At 53.5% G+C, this 15,770-nt stretch overlaps 1 protein-coding gene across 1 annotated transcript in view; it reads left to right on the top strand.

Moving 5' to 3' along the window:
• EHD3 (EH domain containing 3) overlaps positions 1-15,557 on the top strand; it is a 34,234-nt gene extending 18,677 nt beyond the window's left edge. Inside the window, exons 3-6 of the mRNA XM_029072143.2 lie at positions 775-872; positions 10,002-10,414; positions 11,990-12,154; positions 13,596-15,557. Of these exons, the coding sequence (XP_028927976.1) occupies positions 775-872; positions 10,002-10,414; positions 11,990-12,154; positions 13,596-14,123 (1,204 nt within the window). The 3' untranslated portion in view covers positions 14,124-15,557. The remainder of the gene's footprint in view (positions 1-774; positions 873-10,001; positions 10,415-11,989; positions 12,155-13,595) is intronic.
• Positions 15,558-15,770: the final 213 nt, after the last annotated feature.

The following is a 15,770-nucleotide window of genomic DNA, read 5'->3' as shown; positions in this document are numbered from 1 at the left end:
CCGACTCCCCTGGGGCTGGGGGTGAGGCTTCTGCCCCGGGACCGCCGGAGGAGGACCGCCAAGATAATAATAATAATAATGTTGGTATCTGTTAAGCGCTTACTATGTGCCGAGCACCGTTCTAAGCGCCGGGGTAGACACGGGGGAATCAGGTTGTCCCCCGTGGGGCCCACAGTCTTCATCGCCATTTGACAGACGAGGGAACCGAGGCACCGAGAAGTGAAGTGTCTTGCCCAAAGTCACGCAGCTGACAAGTGGCAGAGCCGGGGTTTGAACCCATGACCTCCGACTCCAAAGCCCGTGCTCTTTTCCACTGAGCCACGCTGCTTCTCTAGCAAATCCCACTCCTATTTGAAGGTGTCGGAGGATGAGCACGGGTCACCAGCCCCTCTTCCCCTCTCCCCTCAGCATTCGTCACCTCCTTGCTCCTCTCAGACTGGGACCCCTCAAATCGCCCCCTCCCTAAACCCATCTCTCTGCCCCTCAGGAGGAGTGGGGAAAAATCCCCCAAGACCGATGCTGCTTTCTAAGGGCGGTACACGGAGGAAGGAGAAGTCCTTCCTGTCGATCAGTCATCAATCAATGGTATTTGTTCGGGCACTTACCGGGCGCAGAGCACTGTACTGAGTGCTCGGGGTCGGCCGGTACAGTAGGGTGGGTAGACGAGCCAGTCCAGTGTTTCGTGTGTCGTACTTTCCCAGGCGCTGAGTACTTTGCCCACAGTAAGCACTCAATAAACGCGATGGGATGTTTCTTCTTCTGACTCTCCTGCAGGTTTGTCTGCGCCCAGCTGCCCAATCCCGTTCTAGAAAGCATCAGCGTCATCGACACGCCGGGGATCCTGTCCGGGGAGAAACAGAGGATCAGCAGAGGTAAGAGGGACGGGCGCGTCCCGTCCGGAGACCGGTGACCGTGGAGCGGTAGCCTGCCCGGATTCCGGAAGCCCTAAGCCGCTCGCTAACCTGCCACCACCCGAACGAGCAAGGTCTCGGAGCGGCCGTCGGGAAGCGGCGCGGCTCAGTGGAAAGAGCCCGGGCTTTGGAGTCGGAGGTCATGGGTTCGACTCCCCGCTCGGCCACTTGTCAGCTGAGTGCCTTTGGGCGAGTCACTCAACCTCTCGGTGCCTCAGTTCCCTCGTCTGTAAAATGGGGATGAAGACTGTGAGCCCCACCTGGGACGGCCTGATTCCCCCGTGTCTACCCCGGCGCTTAGAACGGTGCTCGGCACATAGCGGGCGCTTAATAAATACCAACGTTATGATCATTATTATTATGATACTGCTCCTCGGCACTGTTGAAACTCTGACGTCTTCTGCCCTGTGGGCAACGGTCTCTCGGCACCACGTGGCTCCCCCCGGGAAGCAGGGAATGGTCGAACCGAACCGGCCGTTCGGTTCCTTTAGTCGTTTTTTTTAAAGTGGTATTTGCTCAGTCGTATCTGTTAAGCGCTTACTATGTGCCAAGCACTGGTCTGGGCTCTGGGGTGGATGCAAGGTAATCGGGTTGGACATAATCCGGTTGGACGCAGTCCCTGTCCCCGCGTGGGGTTCACGGTCCTAATCGCTGTTTTGCCCAGAGAAGTGAAGTGACCTGCCCAGGGTCACACAGCAGATCAGTGGCAGAGCTGGTACTAGAACCCAGGTCCTTCCGACTTGGAGGACTGTGCTGCTTCCACTAGGCCACTAAGTGCTTACTCTGTGCGACAACGTGCTGAAAGCTGGGTGAGAGAAAGGTTGGACACGGTCCAGGTTCCACACGGGGCTCGCAATCTTAACCCCTATTTTCCAGACGAGGTAACGGAGGCACAGAGAAGTTAAGCGACTTGCCCCAAGTCACCCGGCAGACGAGTGGCAGAACCAGGATTAGAACCCAGGTCCTCTGCCTCCCAGGCCCACGCCCTTTCCACCGGCGGCATCTGGGGCCTTCGGAAAACCCGGATTCCTTACTAAGAAAGACGACTCTATTGGTGAAACCCGTCTTCCCGGACGGTAGTTCCAGAAACCTGATAATGTAGCTTGCATCTGGATTTAGTCATCCCACGATAATAATAGAATAATAACCGTGACATTGTGGAGAAGCAGCTTAGCCTAATGTGGAAAGAGCAAAGGCCTGGGAATCCGAAGACTGGGATTGTAATCCCAGGTCCACCACTGGTCTTCTTTGTGTGACCTCGGGCAAATCATTTAACCTCCCCGTGCCTCAGTTACCTCAGTTACATCTGACAAATGGGGATTAAGGCTGTGAGCCCTATATGGGACAGGGACCGTGCCCGACCTAGTTAGCTTGCATCTACTCCGGTACTTAGTAAATTGCCTGGCACGTGGTAAGCACTTAATAAATACCATTAAGAAGAAGAGGTGTTTATTAACCGCTTTGTATCTTCCAAGCACTGCCCTAAACTCTGGGGTAAATAGAAAATGTCCGGTCCAGATCCAGTCCCTGTCCCATATAGAGAAGCGGCGTGGCTCAGTGGAAAGCGCTCGGGCTTGGGAGTCAGAGGTCACGGGTTCGAATGCCCGCTCGGCCACTTGTCAGCTGTGTGCCTTTGGGCGAGTCACTCAACGTCTCGGTGCCTCAGGTCCCTCATCTGTAAAATGGGGACGAAGACTGTGAGCCCCACGTGGGACGACCCGATTCCCTCGTGCCTACCCCGGCGCTTAGAACAGTGCTCGGCACATAGTAAGCGCTTAACAAATACCAACATTATTGTTATTATTATTATTATTATATGGGGCTGCCAGTCAAAAGGTGAGGGAGAATGGGTATTTAACCCCCACTTCACAGACGAAGGACGGAGACATAAAGTATGTAAGTGACTTGCCCAAGGTCACACCGCAGGCAGGTGGCAGAACTGGAATTAGAACCCAGGACCTCTGACTCCCAGCCCCAGGTTCTTTCCATTTAGACCTGCTGCTTTTCAAAATGCTTTACATTAGGGAGGTAGAGACAGCTAAATCTGGGACATTTCACTTAACTGTCTCCTTCCCAATCGTCTGACTCCGTCCGCATCTCCCCATCCCTCTCTGCCCCTACCTAGCTCTCTCCTCCCCACCTGGAGCGATGAGAAGCAGCGTGGCCCGAGGGACAGAGTGGACGTTTATATTAATGTCTTTCTCACCCTCTGTACCTTAAGCTCATTGTGAGCGGGAAACGTGTCTGTTAATTGTTACATTGTAGTCTCCCAAGCGCCCAGTACAGTGCTGTACACACAGTAAGCGCTCAAAAAATACCACTGACCGCCTTGTTCTCATCCCTTCTACCCTCTCATCTCTGCTCTTCGTGGCTGCTTGGCTGTTTTTGATTCAGTGAGAGGAAGGGTCTTCCCTTGGCGGACTCAGTTTTGCCGCTCAGGGGTTTGCACCCACACAAGGGCTGCCGCTCTGACTCGCGGGAGAAGCAACGTGGAGTAGCGGATGGATCGCGGGCCTGGGAGTCAGAAGGTCCCGGGTTCTAATCCCAGCTTTGCCGTTTGTCTGCCGTGTGACCCGGGGCAAGGCACTTCACTTCTCTGTGCCTCATCGATCTCATCTCTCAAATGGGGGCTGGGACTGTGATCCCCACGTAGGACGGGGACTGCGTCCATCTCGATTCGCTCGTTCCCACCCCAGCTCTTATTATTCATTCGACCGTATTTATCGAGCGCTACTGTGTTGCAGATCACTAAGCGCTTGGAAAAGGTGTGGTCAGGGAATGTGTCCATCGTTGTTTCGTACTCTCCCAAGAGCTTAATACAGTGCTGGGCACGCAGCGAGTGCTTAATAAAGACGATTGAGTGAATGAAAGAATGAACTGGAAGCCGAGAACCGGCCCCGGCCAGTATCTGAGCCCTTCCGACGTAGACGAAAGAGGTAGCTCTTCACTAGGGGTAGACAGGCCTCTTTCAATCACCAATTCATGGTATTTTTTTGAGCCTTTACCGTGTGCCGTAAACGAGTTGGATTTTTAGGGTATTATTTGTGAAGCGCTCACTATGTGCCAGGCATTTTACAGATGAGGTAACCGAGGACCAGAGAAGTGAGGTGACATGCTCGAGGTCACACGGCCTCGTGAGCCCCCCCCCCCCTCCAGACTGTGAGCACGTCGTTGGGCGGGGATTGTCTCTATCTGTTGCCGGATTGTACTTTCCAAGCGTTTAGTACGGTGCTCTGCACACAGTAAGCGCTCAGTGAATACGATTGAATGAATGAATGAACCAGTGGCTGAGACGGGATTAGAACCCAGGTCCTTCTGACTCCCAGGGCCGTGCTCTATCCACTAGGCCACGCTCCTTCTAGTGAGGCAACCCCTGCGCGGTACGAATCCACCCTCCCACCCGAGAAGCAGCGTGGCTCCGTGGAAAGAGCACGGGCTTTGGAGTCAGAGGTCACGGGTTCGAATGCCCGCTCGGCCACTTGTCAGCTGTGTGCCTTTGGGCGAGTCACTCAACGTCTCGGTGCCTCAGGTCCCTCATCTGTAAAATGGGGACGAAGACCGTGAGCCCCACGTGGGACGACCCGATTCCCTCGTGCCTACCCCGGCGCTTAGAACAGTGCTCGGCACATAGTAAGCGCTTAACAAATACCAACATTATTATTACCGTTAGATCTTCGTCCCCACTCATGTCCGACAGACCACCACCCCCCCGCCTCTTCAAAGCCGTATTTCCTGAGCGCTTGCCATGCGGGGAGCACTCCGCTAAGGGCTCGGCGCTACGACGCAATTGGAAGGCACGATCCCTGCCCGTTCCAGGAGGGTCCCATCTGGGTGCCAGGAAGGCAGGAAGGCAGTCGGTGAGCCGCTAAAAATAGGGATGACTCAGCCCGGGAGGCAGCGGGAGACGATCTCGTCTCCACGTGTGTGGCTCTGCCCGGCCCATCTGGACCACCGTCTGCACAGAGCAGGTCTGTGGAAGGAGCGGTCGGCAACAACATCGCCTGTGTTCCCGCCGGGGTCTTGCGTGTCCCGTAAAATGAGAACCTCCGTTCTCCGAGAGGCCCCCTCCGTCCTCTCCGCTTCATCCGTCGACTCTCCGGGGGACGGGATTGCCAGAGCGAAGCGTCGTAGTCACCTCGTCGCTTTGGGACCCGAGGTGCTGCCTCCGTGGGAGACATTTCCGGAAGCAGGGGAAGGATCCTCTCAGGTGGAGCCGGCTCGGCCACCGGAAGGCTTTAGACCGTCATCCCCCACACCGTCCCGCCCGCATCTGACGATGGGGAACAGCCGCGGGCTGAAGGGAGGCGGTGTCCGCGCGGGAGGTCGCCTTTTAGGTTCGCGTCCTGACAGGGGAGTCCTCTGTCAAGATTGATTGGACGAGCTCCGGTCCTTAAGCTGCAGGATGAGATGCCGGGCGAAGCGGTCGATTCTGGTGACGGGGACGGAGAGTCGTAATAATGATTACGGTATTCGTTCAGTGCTTCCTGGGTGCCAGGCACCGTACTAAGCCCTGCGGCGGGAACGAACAGATCGGGGTGGACGCAGCCTCAATCCCTGTTTTCCAGATGAGGTAACTGAGGCGGAGAGAGGTAAAGTGACTTGTCCGAAGTCACACGACAGACGAGTGGAGGAGCTGGGATTAGGACCCGTGCCCTTCTGATCGCCCGCGCCACGCTCTGTCCACTATGTCATGCGAGTGATAGTGAGTGAGCCTCGTGATAGGGATTCGAGTCTAGTAACAGGGAGTCATTTAAACTTCTCTGTGCTTCAGTTCCTTCACTTCGCTCCTCTAATGCCAACCTACTCACTGGTACCTGGCTCTCATCTATCTCGCCGCCGCCCTCCCGCCCACAGAATCAGCGGACGCGTTCCCCGCCCGTAATGAGCTTACAGTCTAAACGATCAGCTTCTCATAGGCGGTAATCACGTCTTCCGGCCCTTTCCATCATACTTTCCCATAGTACAGAGCTGCGCGTACAGGAAGTTCGCGATAAGTCCCATTGATCGATTAAGCGGGCAGGAGGGGTTTTCTGTAATAATTCTTCTTTGCTATGGCCTGTTTCTCCCTGCTTACCCTCCCTCTCCGTGCCTCGCCCCCACCGACCTCTGGGTCGGGGGGGGGTTTGGATTGGCTTTAATCCCCGGTCTGCTCTGGGCCCTAAACTAGGGGGATACAGTGTGACCGCTCAGCTGGGCAAAAACCCGTGGGAAGAACTGGTCTTACGTCACCCTGAATTCCTCTGATTCAGCAGACTCAGCTGCAGGACTGAATCTCTCAGGCCGAGCCCTCTCCACCGAAGAGGACAAAGAGATTTCAAACTAGCCTAGACGTAACCGTGAACAAATGCACCCTCCCGAATGCAGTCTTCTCCCTGCAAATACCCAGAGACCGAAATGAGGCCAGGAAGCAGCGTGGCCTGGTGGATAGAGCACGGGCCTGGGAGGCAGATGACTTGCCTGCTGTGTGACCTTGGGCAAATCGCTTAACTTCTCTGTGCCTCAGTTACCTCATCCGTAAAATGTCAATCCTACTCCCTCCTACTTAGATGATGAGCCTCATTTACTGCTATTGTTCTTGTCTGTCCGTCTCCCCCGATTAGACCGTAGGCCCGTCAGAGGGCAGGGACTGTCTCTGTCTGTTACCGATTTGTCCATTCCAAGCGCTTAGTACAGTGCTCTGCACATAGTAGGCGCTCAATAAATACTATCGAATGAATGAATGAATGAATGCGGGAAAGGGACGGTCTCCAAACTGATTAAATGGGTCGACTTTAGCGCTTGGAACTGTGTTTGGCACCCAGTAAGCGCTTAAAGGGTACCGTAATTAAATTAACTTCTTACTTGGCCGCGAAGACAAGGGGCTATTTCCAACACCCCGCTCACACAGAAGCCAATAGCATCTGTTCCCCACGAGCGGGGAAACGGGACTCGGTGTATTCGTAAACGACTCAGAGTCATCAAGCCCCCAGTTGAGAGATCAGAAAACGCTTTATGGCACAGCAGACACGTTTCTGAGACATGGATTCGGTAACTCCTGGATGCGCTTCTTTCCACAAAATGATGTTTGTTTTCATTTTATGGGGAATATTTTCAGATCATTTGCCCCCATGCCGTTGGGTACGTGGCCGCTGCCAGCTTTGGGGTGGTCTCGTCGACGTTAATTAGCAGACAGGCACGAAGGAGAATCTATCCTTCGCTCTGCCATTTAGCAGAGTCGGTCCAAAGAGGTTGTGGGAAATGTTTGTAAAGAATTTGGAGATGCATAAAAGACACCGAGAGGCTCAGGTATCCAGAACAACAGTAAACAACAGTAAGGACAGTGTTCTGTACATCAGTATTTACACGAACCACAAGAGCAAAAAAGGTGCTTGAGTTTTAGAGGGAGGGGGATGATTAATGGGAGGAAACAGGTTTCAAAGAGATCAGAACACTATCATCTCGGATCTTCTCGGTGCCTCAGTTCCCTCATCTGTAAAATGGGGATTAAAACTGCAAGCCCCATGTGGAACAAGGGACCGTGTCCAACCTGATTGGCTTTTATCCACTCCAGCGCTTAGTACAGTGCCTGGCATACGGTCAGTGCTTAACAAATACCGTAAAAACAAAAACACCCCGCTTTTGCAAGTACTCCTATTATTATGTAATATTTTGAATGATGATGATAATCACAATGATCATAATAATAATACAAACCTACGAATCAAGTCCAAGCTTGTTGCTCCCACTGGACTCTCGGTGCACCCTAAAAGTGGCCAATGTCATAGTGAGACAATACTGAGTTCTTCCACGATAACTTCTCTGTCAGAATTCACTAGAATCTTCCGAAACCTGTTGACTGACTCACAGCCCTGAGGGGAAAACGAACCAGAGAATTCCAGGAAGTTGAAAAGAGCAAACTTGGTCTCTCTCACCTGAGTCATGAGACAAAAGATATAATCTTGAGATCGCCACCAGCTCTTCTGCATGATTCATTTTTGTTTGGTCGTTGTCTCTCAGTGGGAAGAGCACGGGCTTAGGAGTCAGAGGTCATGGGTTCTAATCCCGGCTCCGCCACCTGTCAGCTGCGTGACTGTGGGCAAGTCACTTCACTTCTCGGTGCCTCAGTCACCTCATCTGTAAAATGGAGATTAAGACTGCGAGCCTCACGTGGGACAACGGGATGACCCTGTATCTACCCCAGCGCTTAGAACGGTGCTTGGCACGTAGTAAGCCCTTAACCAATACCAACACTGTTATTATTATGTGCCAGACAATGTACTAGGTGCCGGGGTAGGTACAAGTTAATCAAGTTGGACACAGTTCTTGTCCCACATGGGCTCACAGTTTACAGATGAGGGAACTGAGGCCCAGAGAAGTTAAATGACTAGCCAGAGGTCTCCCGGCAGATAACTGACGGAGGTAGGATTAGAACCCAGATTCTCTGTCGCCTAGGCGCGTACGCCTTAGACCACTCTGCTTCTCATAATGGCTGTAAGCTCGTTGTGTCTGTTTATTGTTGTACTCTCCCCAGTGCTTAGTACAGTGTTCTGCGACATGGTGCTCACAGTCTTAATCCCCATTTTGCAGATGAGGCCCAGAGAAGTGAAGTGACTTGCCCCGGGTCAAGCAGTAGACAAGTGGTGGAGCCAGAATTAGAACCCAGGTCCTTCTGACTCCCGGGCCCGTGCTCTGGCCACTAGGGTGGGGAGTTGGGAGATTATTTATGGAAGACTTCCAAGAGGGGATCCGATTTCAATAGGGCTTTGAAAACAGGGAGAGCAGTGGTCTGTCCGCTGTGAAGCGGGAAGGGAGTTTCCATCCGGAGGGAGGGCTTGATCCAGGCGTCCGTTAGCTTTGTATAGGGTAGGCGCACCGAAAAATGACTAATAATAATAATAGTAATAATAATGTTGGTATTTGGGAAGCGCTTACTATGTGCAGAGCACTGTTCTAAGCGCTGGGGTAGATACAGGGTCATCGGGTTGTCCCACGTGAGGCTCACAGTCTTCATCCCCATTTGACAGGTGAGGGAACTGAGGCCCAGAGAAGTGAAGTGACTCGCCCACAGTCACGCAGCTGCCAAGTGGCAGAGCCGGGATTCGAACCCATGACCTCTGACTCCCAAGCCCGGGCTCTTTCCACTGAGCCACGCTGACTAAGCACCCAGAATTACTCTCTTCCCCTGCAAAGCCTTATTTGAAGGCACATCTCCTCCAAGAGGCCTTCCCTGCCTAAGCCCTCCCTTTCCTCTTCTCCCACCCCCTCCCGCGTCTCCCTGATCCGCTCCCTTTATTCATCCCCCCTCGAAGCCCCACATCACTCACGTAGTATTATCATTATCATTATTAAGTGTCGTCGAGCCGTTTCCGGTTCACAGCGACTCCACGGATGTACTTTCTGCGGAACGTCCGGTCTCCTGCCGTCATCCGCAACCTTTCTAATGGTTCTTCTGTTATCGTTGTTACGGTCTCTATCCATCCAGCTGCCGGTCTGCCCCTTCCAAGTTTTCCCTGGACTTTTCCTAACATTAGTGTCTTCTCCAGAGGATCAGTCCTCCTGATTATGTGTCCAGAATATGCTAATCTAAGTCATTTGGCCTTCCAAAGACCACTTTGATTTAATTTGCTTCAACGTCCATCTGTTTGTGTTTCGGGCAGCCCGTGATATCGCAAAAACCGTCTCCGACACCACAGTCGAAACAATTGACGTTCTTTCTGTCCTGGCTTTTCACCGGCCAGCTTTCCGATCCATACATTGTCAGCACCGTCGAGTTGACAGTTTGTATTTTCGTGGCAATTGCCACATTTCTCGACTTTTTCCAGGCTCTCCACTGCAAGTCTTCCTAACGGTAATCTTCGGCGTACCTATCTGTAATTTATTTATTTGTATCAATGCCTTTCCCCCCCCTCCGGACTGTAAGCGCGTCGTGGGCAGGGAATCTGTCTGTCTGTCGCTTCGGTGTCCTCTCCCAAGCGCTTAGTACAGTGCTCCGCACGCAGTAAGCGCTCGATAAATACGACTGAAAGAACGAATGAATAAACCAGACCCAGCCTCCACCGGCGCGTCTCCGCCTCCCCTAAGCCTCCCCTGCCTTCCCCCCCGACCGCGTAGGGTACGATTTCGCGGCCGTCCTGGAGTGGTTCGCCGAGCGGGTGGACCGCATCATCCTGCTGTTCGACGCCCACAAGCTGGACATCTCCGATGAGTTCTCCGAGGTCATCAAGGCCCTCAAGAACCACGAGGACAAGATGCGGGTGGTGCTCAACAAAGCCGACCAGATCGAGACCCAGCAGCTGATGCGGGTCTACGGGGCCCTCATGTGGTCCCTGGGCAAGATCGTCAACACCCCCGAGGTCATCCGCGTCTACATCGGCTCCTTCTGGTCCCACCCGCTGCTCATCCCCGACAACCGTAAGCTGTTCGAGGCCGAAGAGCAGGATCTGTTCAGGGATATCCAGAGCCTGCCGCGGAACGCCGCCCTGCGCAAACTCAACGATCTCATCAAGAGAGCTCGGCTGGCCAAGGTGAGTCCTGCCCCTCGAGAACATGCAGCACGGCGCAGCGGGCAGAGCGCGGGCCTGGGAGTCGGAAGGTCACGGGTTCTGATCCCGGCTCTGCCGCTTGTCTTCTGGGTGACCTCGGACAAGTCGCTTTACCTCGCCTGGAAGATGGGCTTGAGACTGTGAACCCTAAGTGGGACTGGGTCCAACCCGATTTGCTCGTATCCGCCCCGGCGCTTAGTACGGTGCCCGGCACGTACTAAGTGCTTGACAAATACCGTTTTCATCATTATCATCATTATTATTAGTATGGCACTGGGGGCAATCTTGGGTCCAGACGGGGAGCCTGGGTAAGGAGTGCCTGGCGGGCAGGAGGGCAGACCGAGAATTTGGCCCAGATGGGTTTTTTATGGCATTTGTTAAGAACTTACTATGTGCCAGGCACTGTACTAAGCTCTGGGAAAGATACAAACTAATCAGATTGGACACAGCCCACGTCCCACATGAGGCTCAGAGTCCTAATCCCCATTTTACGGATAAGATAACTGAGGCCCAGAGAAGTGAAGCGACTTGCCCAAGGTCACACAGCGGACACGAGGCAAAATGGGATTCGGATCCATGACCGTTTGACTCCCAGGCCTGTGCCCTAGCAGCTACGCCACGGCTGCCCTTCACTAAATAGATACGACGTCGGACGCAGTCCGTGTCCCACACGGGGTCACGGGCTTAATCCCCGTTTTACACAGGAGGGGACTGAGGCTCAGAGAAGTGAGAGGACTTGCCCAAGGACAAACAACAGGCAAGTGGCCGAGTCAGGGTTAGAACCGGGATCCTTCTGATTCCCAATCCCGTGGTCTATCCCTGCGTCGTCGCTTGTCCGCTGTTTGACCTCGGGCTAGTCAGTTAACATCTTTGGGCCTCAGTTTCTTCATTTGTAAAACAGAAATGAGATCCTACTCCTTCCTACTTAGACTGCAAACCCCCATCTGGGACAACCTGATTATCTTGTATCTATCCCAGTGCTTAGGACAGGGCTCGTACTTAACAGATACCATAAATCGTTAGTAGTCGTAATAACGGAGGTATTTACGGAGTGCCTGCTGGATACGATAAACTGTACTATGTACTCGGGAAACTAGAACACAAGGATCGACCAATCGGTGGTATTTACCGAGCACTTACTATGTCCAGAGCACTGGCCTAAGCGCTTGGGAGGATGGGGAAGCAGCATGTCTCAGTGGAAAGAGCCTGGGCTTCGGAGTCAGAGGTCATGGGTTCCAATCCCGGCTCCGCCACTCGGCAGCTGTGTGACTGTGGGCGAGTCGCTTCACTTCTCTGGGCCTCAGTTCCCTCATCTGGAAAATGGGGATTAACCGTGAGCCTCACGTGGGACGACCTGATTCTCCTGTATCTCCCCCAGCGCTTAGAACGGTGCTCGGCACATAGTAGGCGCTTAACAAATACCAACATTATTATTATTATTAGGAGGTGAGGGAGTTGAGATGAGGTCGAGAGTTGGGAGAGGATTATCGGGAGGGGGCGGGTGGAAGAGAGCCGTCAACCACTGCCGTTACTCAAGCCTGCCTCGGCCCTCCTCAGGTCCATGCCTACATCATCAGCTCCCTGAAAAAGGAGATGCCGTCGGTCTTTGGGAAAGACAATAAGAAGAAGGAGCTGGTGAACAACCTCGGAGAGATTTATGGAAGGATTGAACGGGAGCACCAGATCTCACCCGGAGATTTCCCCAACCTGAAAAAGATGCAGGTAAGTGGAGGGTCGACTCGCTTCGGATGGGAGACGGGCCATCTCGCGTTCATCCCCATCGGTCCAACGGAAAGAACGCTGCCCTGGAAATGGGGAAACTTGGATTCTAGTCCCAACTCTGCCCGTAATTGTCTAATTTGGGAGATCGACCAAGAGCTCGTGCTCTTTGCCGTAGGCTGCACCCTCTCCCGGCTGTTCGCTCATCGTATCGTGTGCCTCTCCCGATACTTGACACGGAGTCAGTGCGTAACAAATAACCGAGGAGCAGCGTGGCGTAGTAGATGGAGCACCGGCCTGGGAGTCAGAAGATCATGGCTTCTAATCCCAGCTCCGCCACTTGTCTGCCCTGTGACCTTGGGCGAGTCACTTCACTTCTCTGGGCCTCAGTTACCTCATCTGTAAAATGGAGTTGAGACTCCCACACGGGACAGGGTCGGTGTGTAACTCGATTTGCTTGTATCCATCCCAGCGCTTAGTACAGTGCCTGGCGTATAGTAAGCGCTTAACAAATGCCATCATTATTAAATAGCAGACACCTGGATGCTTATCGCAGTTTTGGGGAAAATCACTCTCTCTGGGCTTAATAATAATGATGATAATAATGTTTTAAGTGATTACTGTGTGCCAAGTACTGTACTAAGCACTGAGGTAGATTCCGATAGTCAGAGCCAGGTCATCTGACTTCCAGTTCCGACTCCCAGCCCTTTCTACTAGCCACGCTGCTTCTCGGCCTAGTTTTCTCATCTGTTAAATGGGAGTGAAACGGAACGCTCTCCTCGGGGATACATTCAAATTAATGAGTGCACGACATTTAAGGAAAGCCGTGCGCACTGCAAATGTTGGCCGACTGACTCATGCCGGATTAGGGGGAAGAAAAGTGCTGGATGTGTTCAAGGAAACTGACCGTGCCCACAGACCTTGCCTTCTCTCTCTCTGTCTCAGCTCAAGAGGACCTGGGTTCTAATCCCGGTCCTGCCACTTTTCTGCCATGTGACCTCGGGCAGATCACTTGACTTCTCCGTGACTCAGTCACCCCGTATGTAAAATGGAGATCGTTCATTCACTCAGTTCATTCCGTCGTATTTACTGTGTGCAGAGCACCGTACTAAGCGCTTAGAAAGTCCAATTCAATTATGACCGTGAGCCCCACGTGAACTGTGTCCAAAATAATAATAATAATTGTGGTATTTGTTGAGAAGTTACAATGTTCCAGGCACTTTTCTGAGCGCACAAGTTTATCAGGTTGGACGCAGTCCCTGTCTCACGTAGGGCTCACGGTCTTCATCCCCGTTTAACAGGTTAGGGGACTGAGGCACGGTGACCTCCCCCGGGGCACTGGTTGTGCCTACCCCAGTGCTTAGTACAGCGCAGGGCACAGAGTAAGCGCTTACAAATGCCATTAAAAAGAAAAAAGAATTCTCTTGCCTCTTCCTCCTTCCAGGACCAGCTGCAGGCTCAGGACTTCTCCAAATTCCAGCCCCTGAAGAGCAAGCTGTTGGAGGTGGTGGAGGACATGCTGGCCCGCGACATCGCCCAGCTCATGGTGTTGGTGCGTCAGGAGGAGATCCAGCGGCCGCTCCAGACGGTCAAGGGCGGGGCCTTCGAGGGCACCCTGCACGGGCCTTTCGGCCACGGCTACGGGGAGGGGGCCGGCGAAGGCATCGACGACGCCGAGTGGGTGGTGGCCCGGGACAAGCCCGTGTACGACGAGATCTTCTACACCCTCTCCCCCGTGGACGGCAAGATCACGGGCGCCAACGCCAAGAAGGAGATGGTGCGCTCCAAACTGCCCAACACCGTGCTGGGCAAGATCTGGAAGCTGGCCGACATCGATAAGGACGGGATGCTGGACGATGAGGAGTTCGCGCTGGCCAACCACCTCATCAAAGTCAAGCTGGAGGGCCACGAGCTCCCCAGTGAACTTCCCTCACACCTGCTGCCCCCGTCCAAGCGGAAAATGGCCGAGTGAAGAGGAGGGGGTCTCAGCCACGGAGCGGGGGCCGCTCGGAGGGAGAGCTAGGAAACGTGACGGTTCGATCACACACCCACATACCCCCGCACGCCCTCTCCCTCTCTCTCCCCCTCCCACGCGTGGTCACCGCTCCGACATCCAAATATAGGCGTAGGATTTTAAATCTCCACCTCTACCTTAGGGGAAACCACCTCTACCCAAGTGGTTATTTCTGTCCTGGATTGGGGACGCCCAGACCTGCTCGTCAGGGTAGAGGTTCTGGGCACTTGACCTCGTGTGTCCGCGTCCCCGTCCCCACCTCCTCACGCTAGCCCGGCCCCAAACGACCCTCCAGGATTCCTCGGGCCAACCCCTCCCGTGTCGAAAAGCGGTCCCCGCTGTTTTGGAGGCTGAAGTCACCCAGAGATGACACTGGAATTCATAGCTGTCGAGTTCGAAACAAGGAATCCAAGCAGAAGGGAAAGGCTTTATCATCATATGCAATTATTACTTTTTTGGCTTTCTAATATACGACCCACCTGGGTGGAATAGGAAATACGAAGGAAAGGGGAAGCCAAAGGGTTTCAGCCGCTGTGTCTGTGATGGGGGAGGCCAGACGGGATTCAGCTTGGCACACAGTAAGCACTTAACAAATACCATCATTATTATTATTATTATTATTGAGCGCTTACTCTGTGCAAAGCGCCGTACTAAGCGCTGAAGGCAAGGGGGTGGGGAACGGCTTTGGATCTGGGATCCGTCTCTGGCTGTTTCTCGGAGGTTGATCTAGGACTCGCCCTTGGCTCTGCTGGCCCCGGGCCCGTCCGATTTGTTCATCTAGGGAATTCCAAAGGGGCGGAAGAGCAAGGGAACCAGCCGGAGCCAGAGCAGGGTCTGGGCATCCGACTTAAAGCCGAGCCCCAGAGTCACCCCCGGGATGGTACAGCGAGGGATCAGAGAGGCCGTAAGGTGTGAGAAAAAAGTCGCCCCGCTGAGGTTGGCAGTTGCAGCCCTTCGCTCTCTAGAAACATTCCCCAAGGTGAAAGATTGTCTCTTCTCCCCCGTCAGGAAGGACCACGGGCCTTCTCATCTCCAAGATTGAGTCCTTTTCCGACCGTGAGGCGGCCGCTTTTTCCTCCGTCCCCACCGGACGCGTCTTTTTAGCGAGGCCTCTTTTCCCCTGAGATTTTATTTTTGCCAACATCCCTCCTCCTTTAACCTCCCCAGATCCTTCCACATCTCTTCCCGCTTCTGGTCTGCTCTTCGTCACTTTATATGCTGCGCTCTTACCGTGCCGAAGGCAAACAAAAACGAGATGAGTGTAATTTATTTTCTATCTCTGTGTTCATATTATAGAGAGAAATATATAATGTAACTATGTACGCTGTGCTTATTACTGCAGTGCATTTATCACTTGTCTTACTATTAATACATTAACCCCTTTGTACCCTTGTCCCAGAGCATTATTCAAAGGGCTGGAAGAAGGGGTGGGTTTTTTTTTTCTCCTATGGGAAATGAGTTTTATTATAAGGATCGGATCGCCCGCAGTCGGGCCGGGGGGGGGGGGGGGTACCTCGCGTTTTCTGCCCTGAAGGAGGATTGGAGGAGAAATGGTGGAGGAGGGAAGGGTCGGGTTATATCTTCTCAGAAGGAAAAGGGGCTGGT

The sequence above is a fragment of the Ornithorhynchus anatinus genome, chromosome 9 (genome assembly GCF_004115215.2).
Source record: "Ornithorhynchus anatinus isolate Pmale09 chromosome 9, mOrnAna1.pri.v4, whole genome shotgun sequence".
Lineage (NCBI taxonomy): Eukaryota > Metazoa > Chordata > Mammalia > Monotremata > Ornithorhynchidae > Ornithorhynchus > Ornithorhynchus anatinus.
The sequence above is the reverse complement of the archived record's forward strand: the minus strand, read 5'-3'. Positions and strand labels throughout refer to the sequence as shown.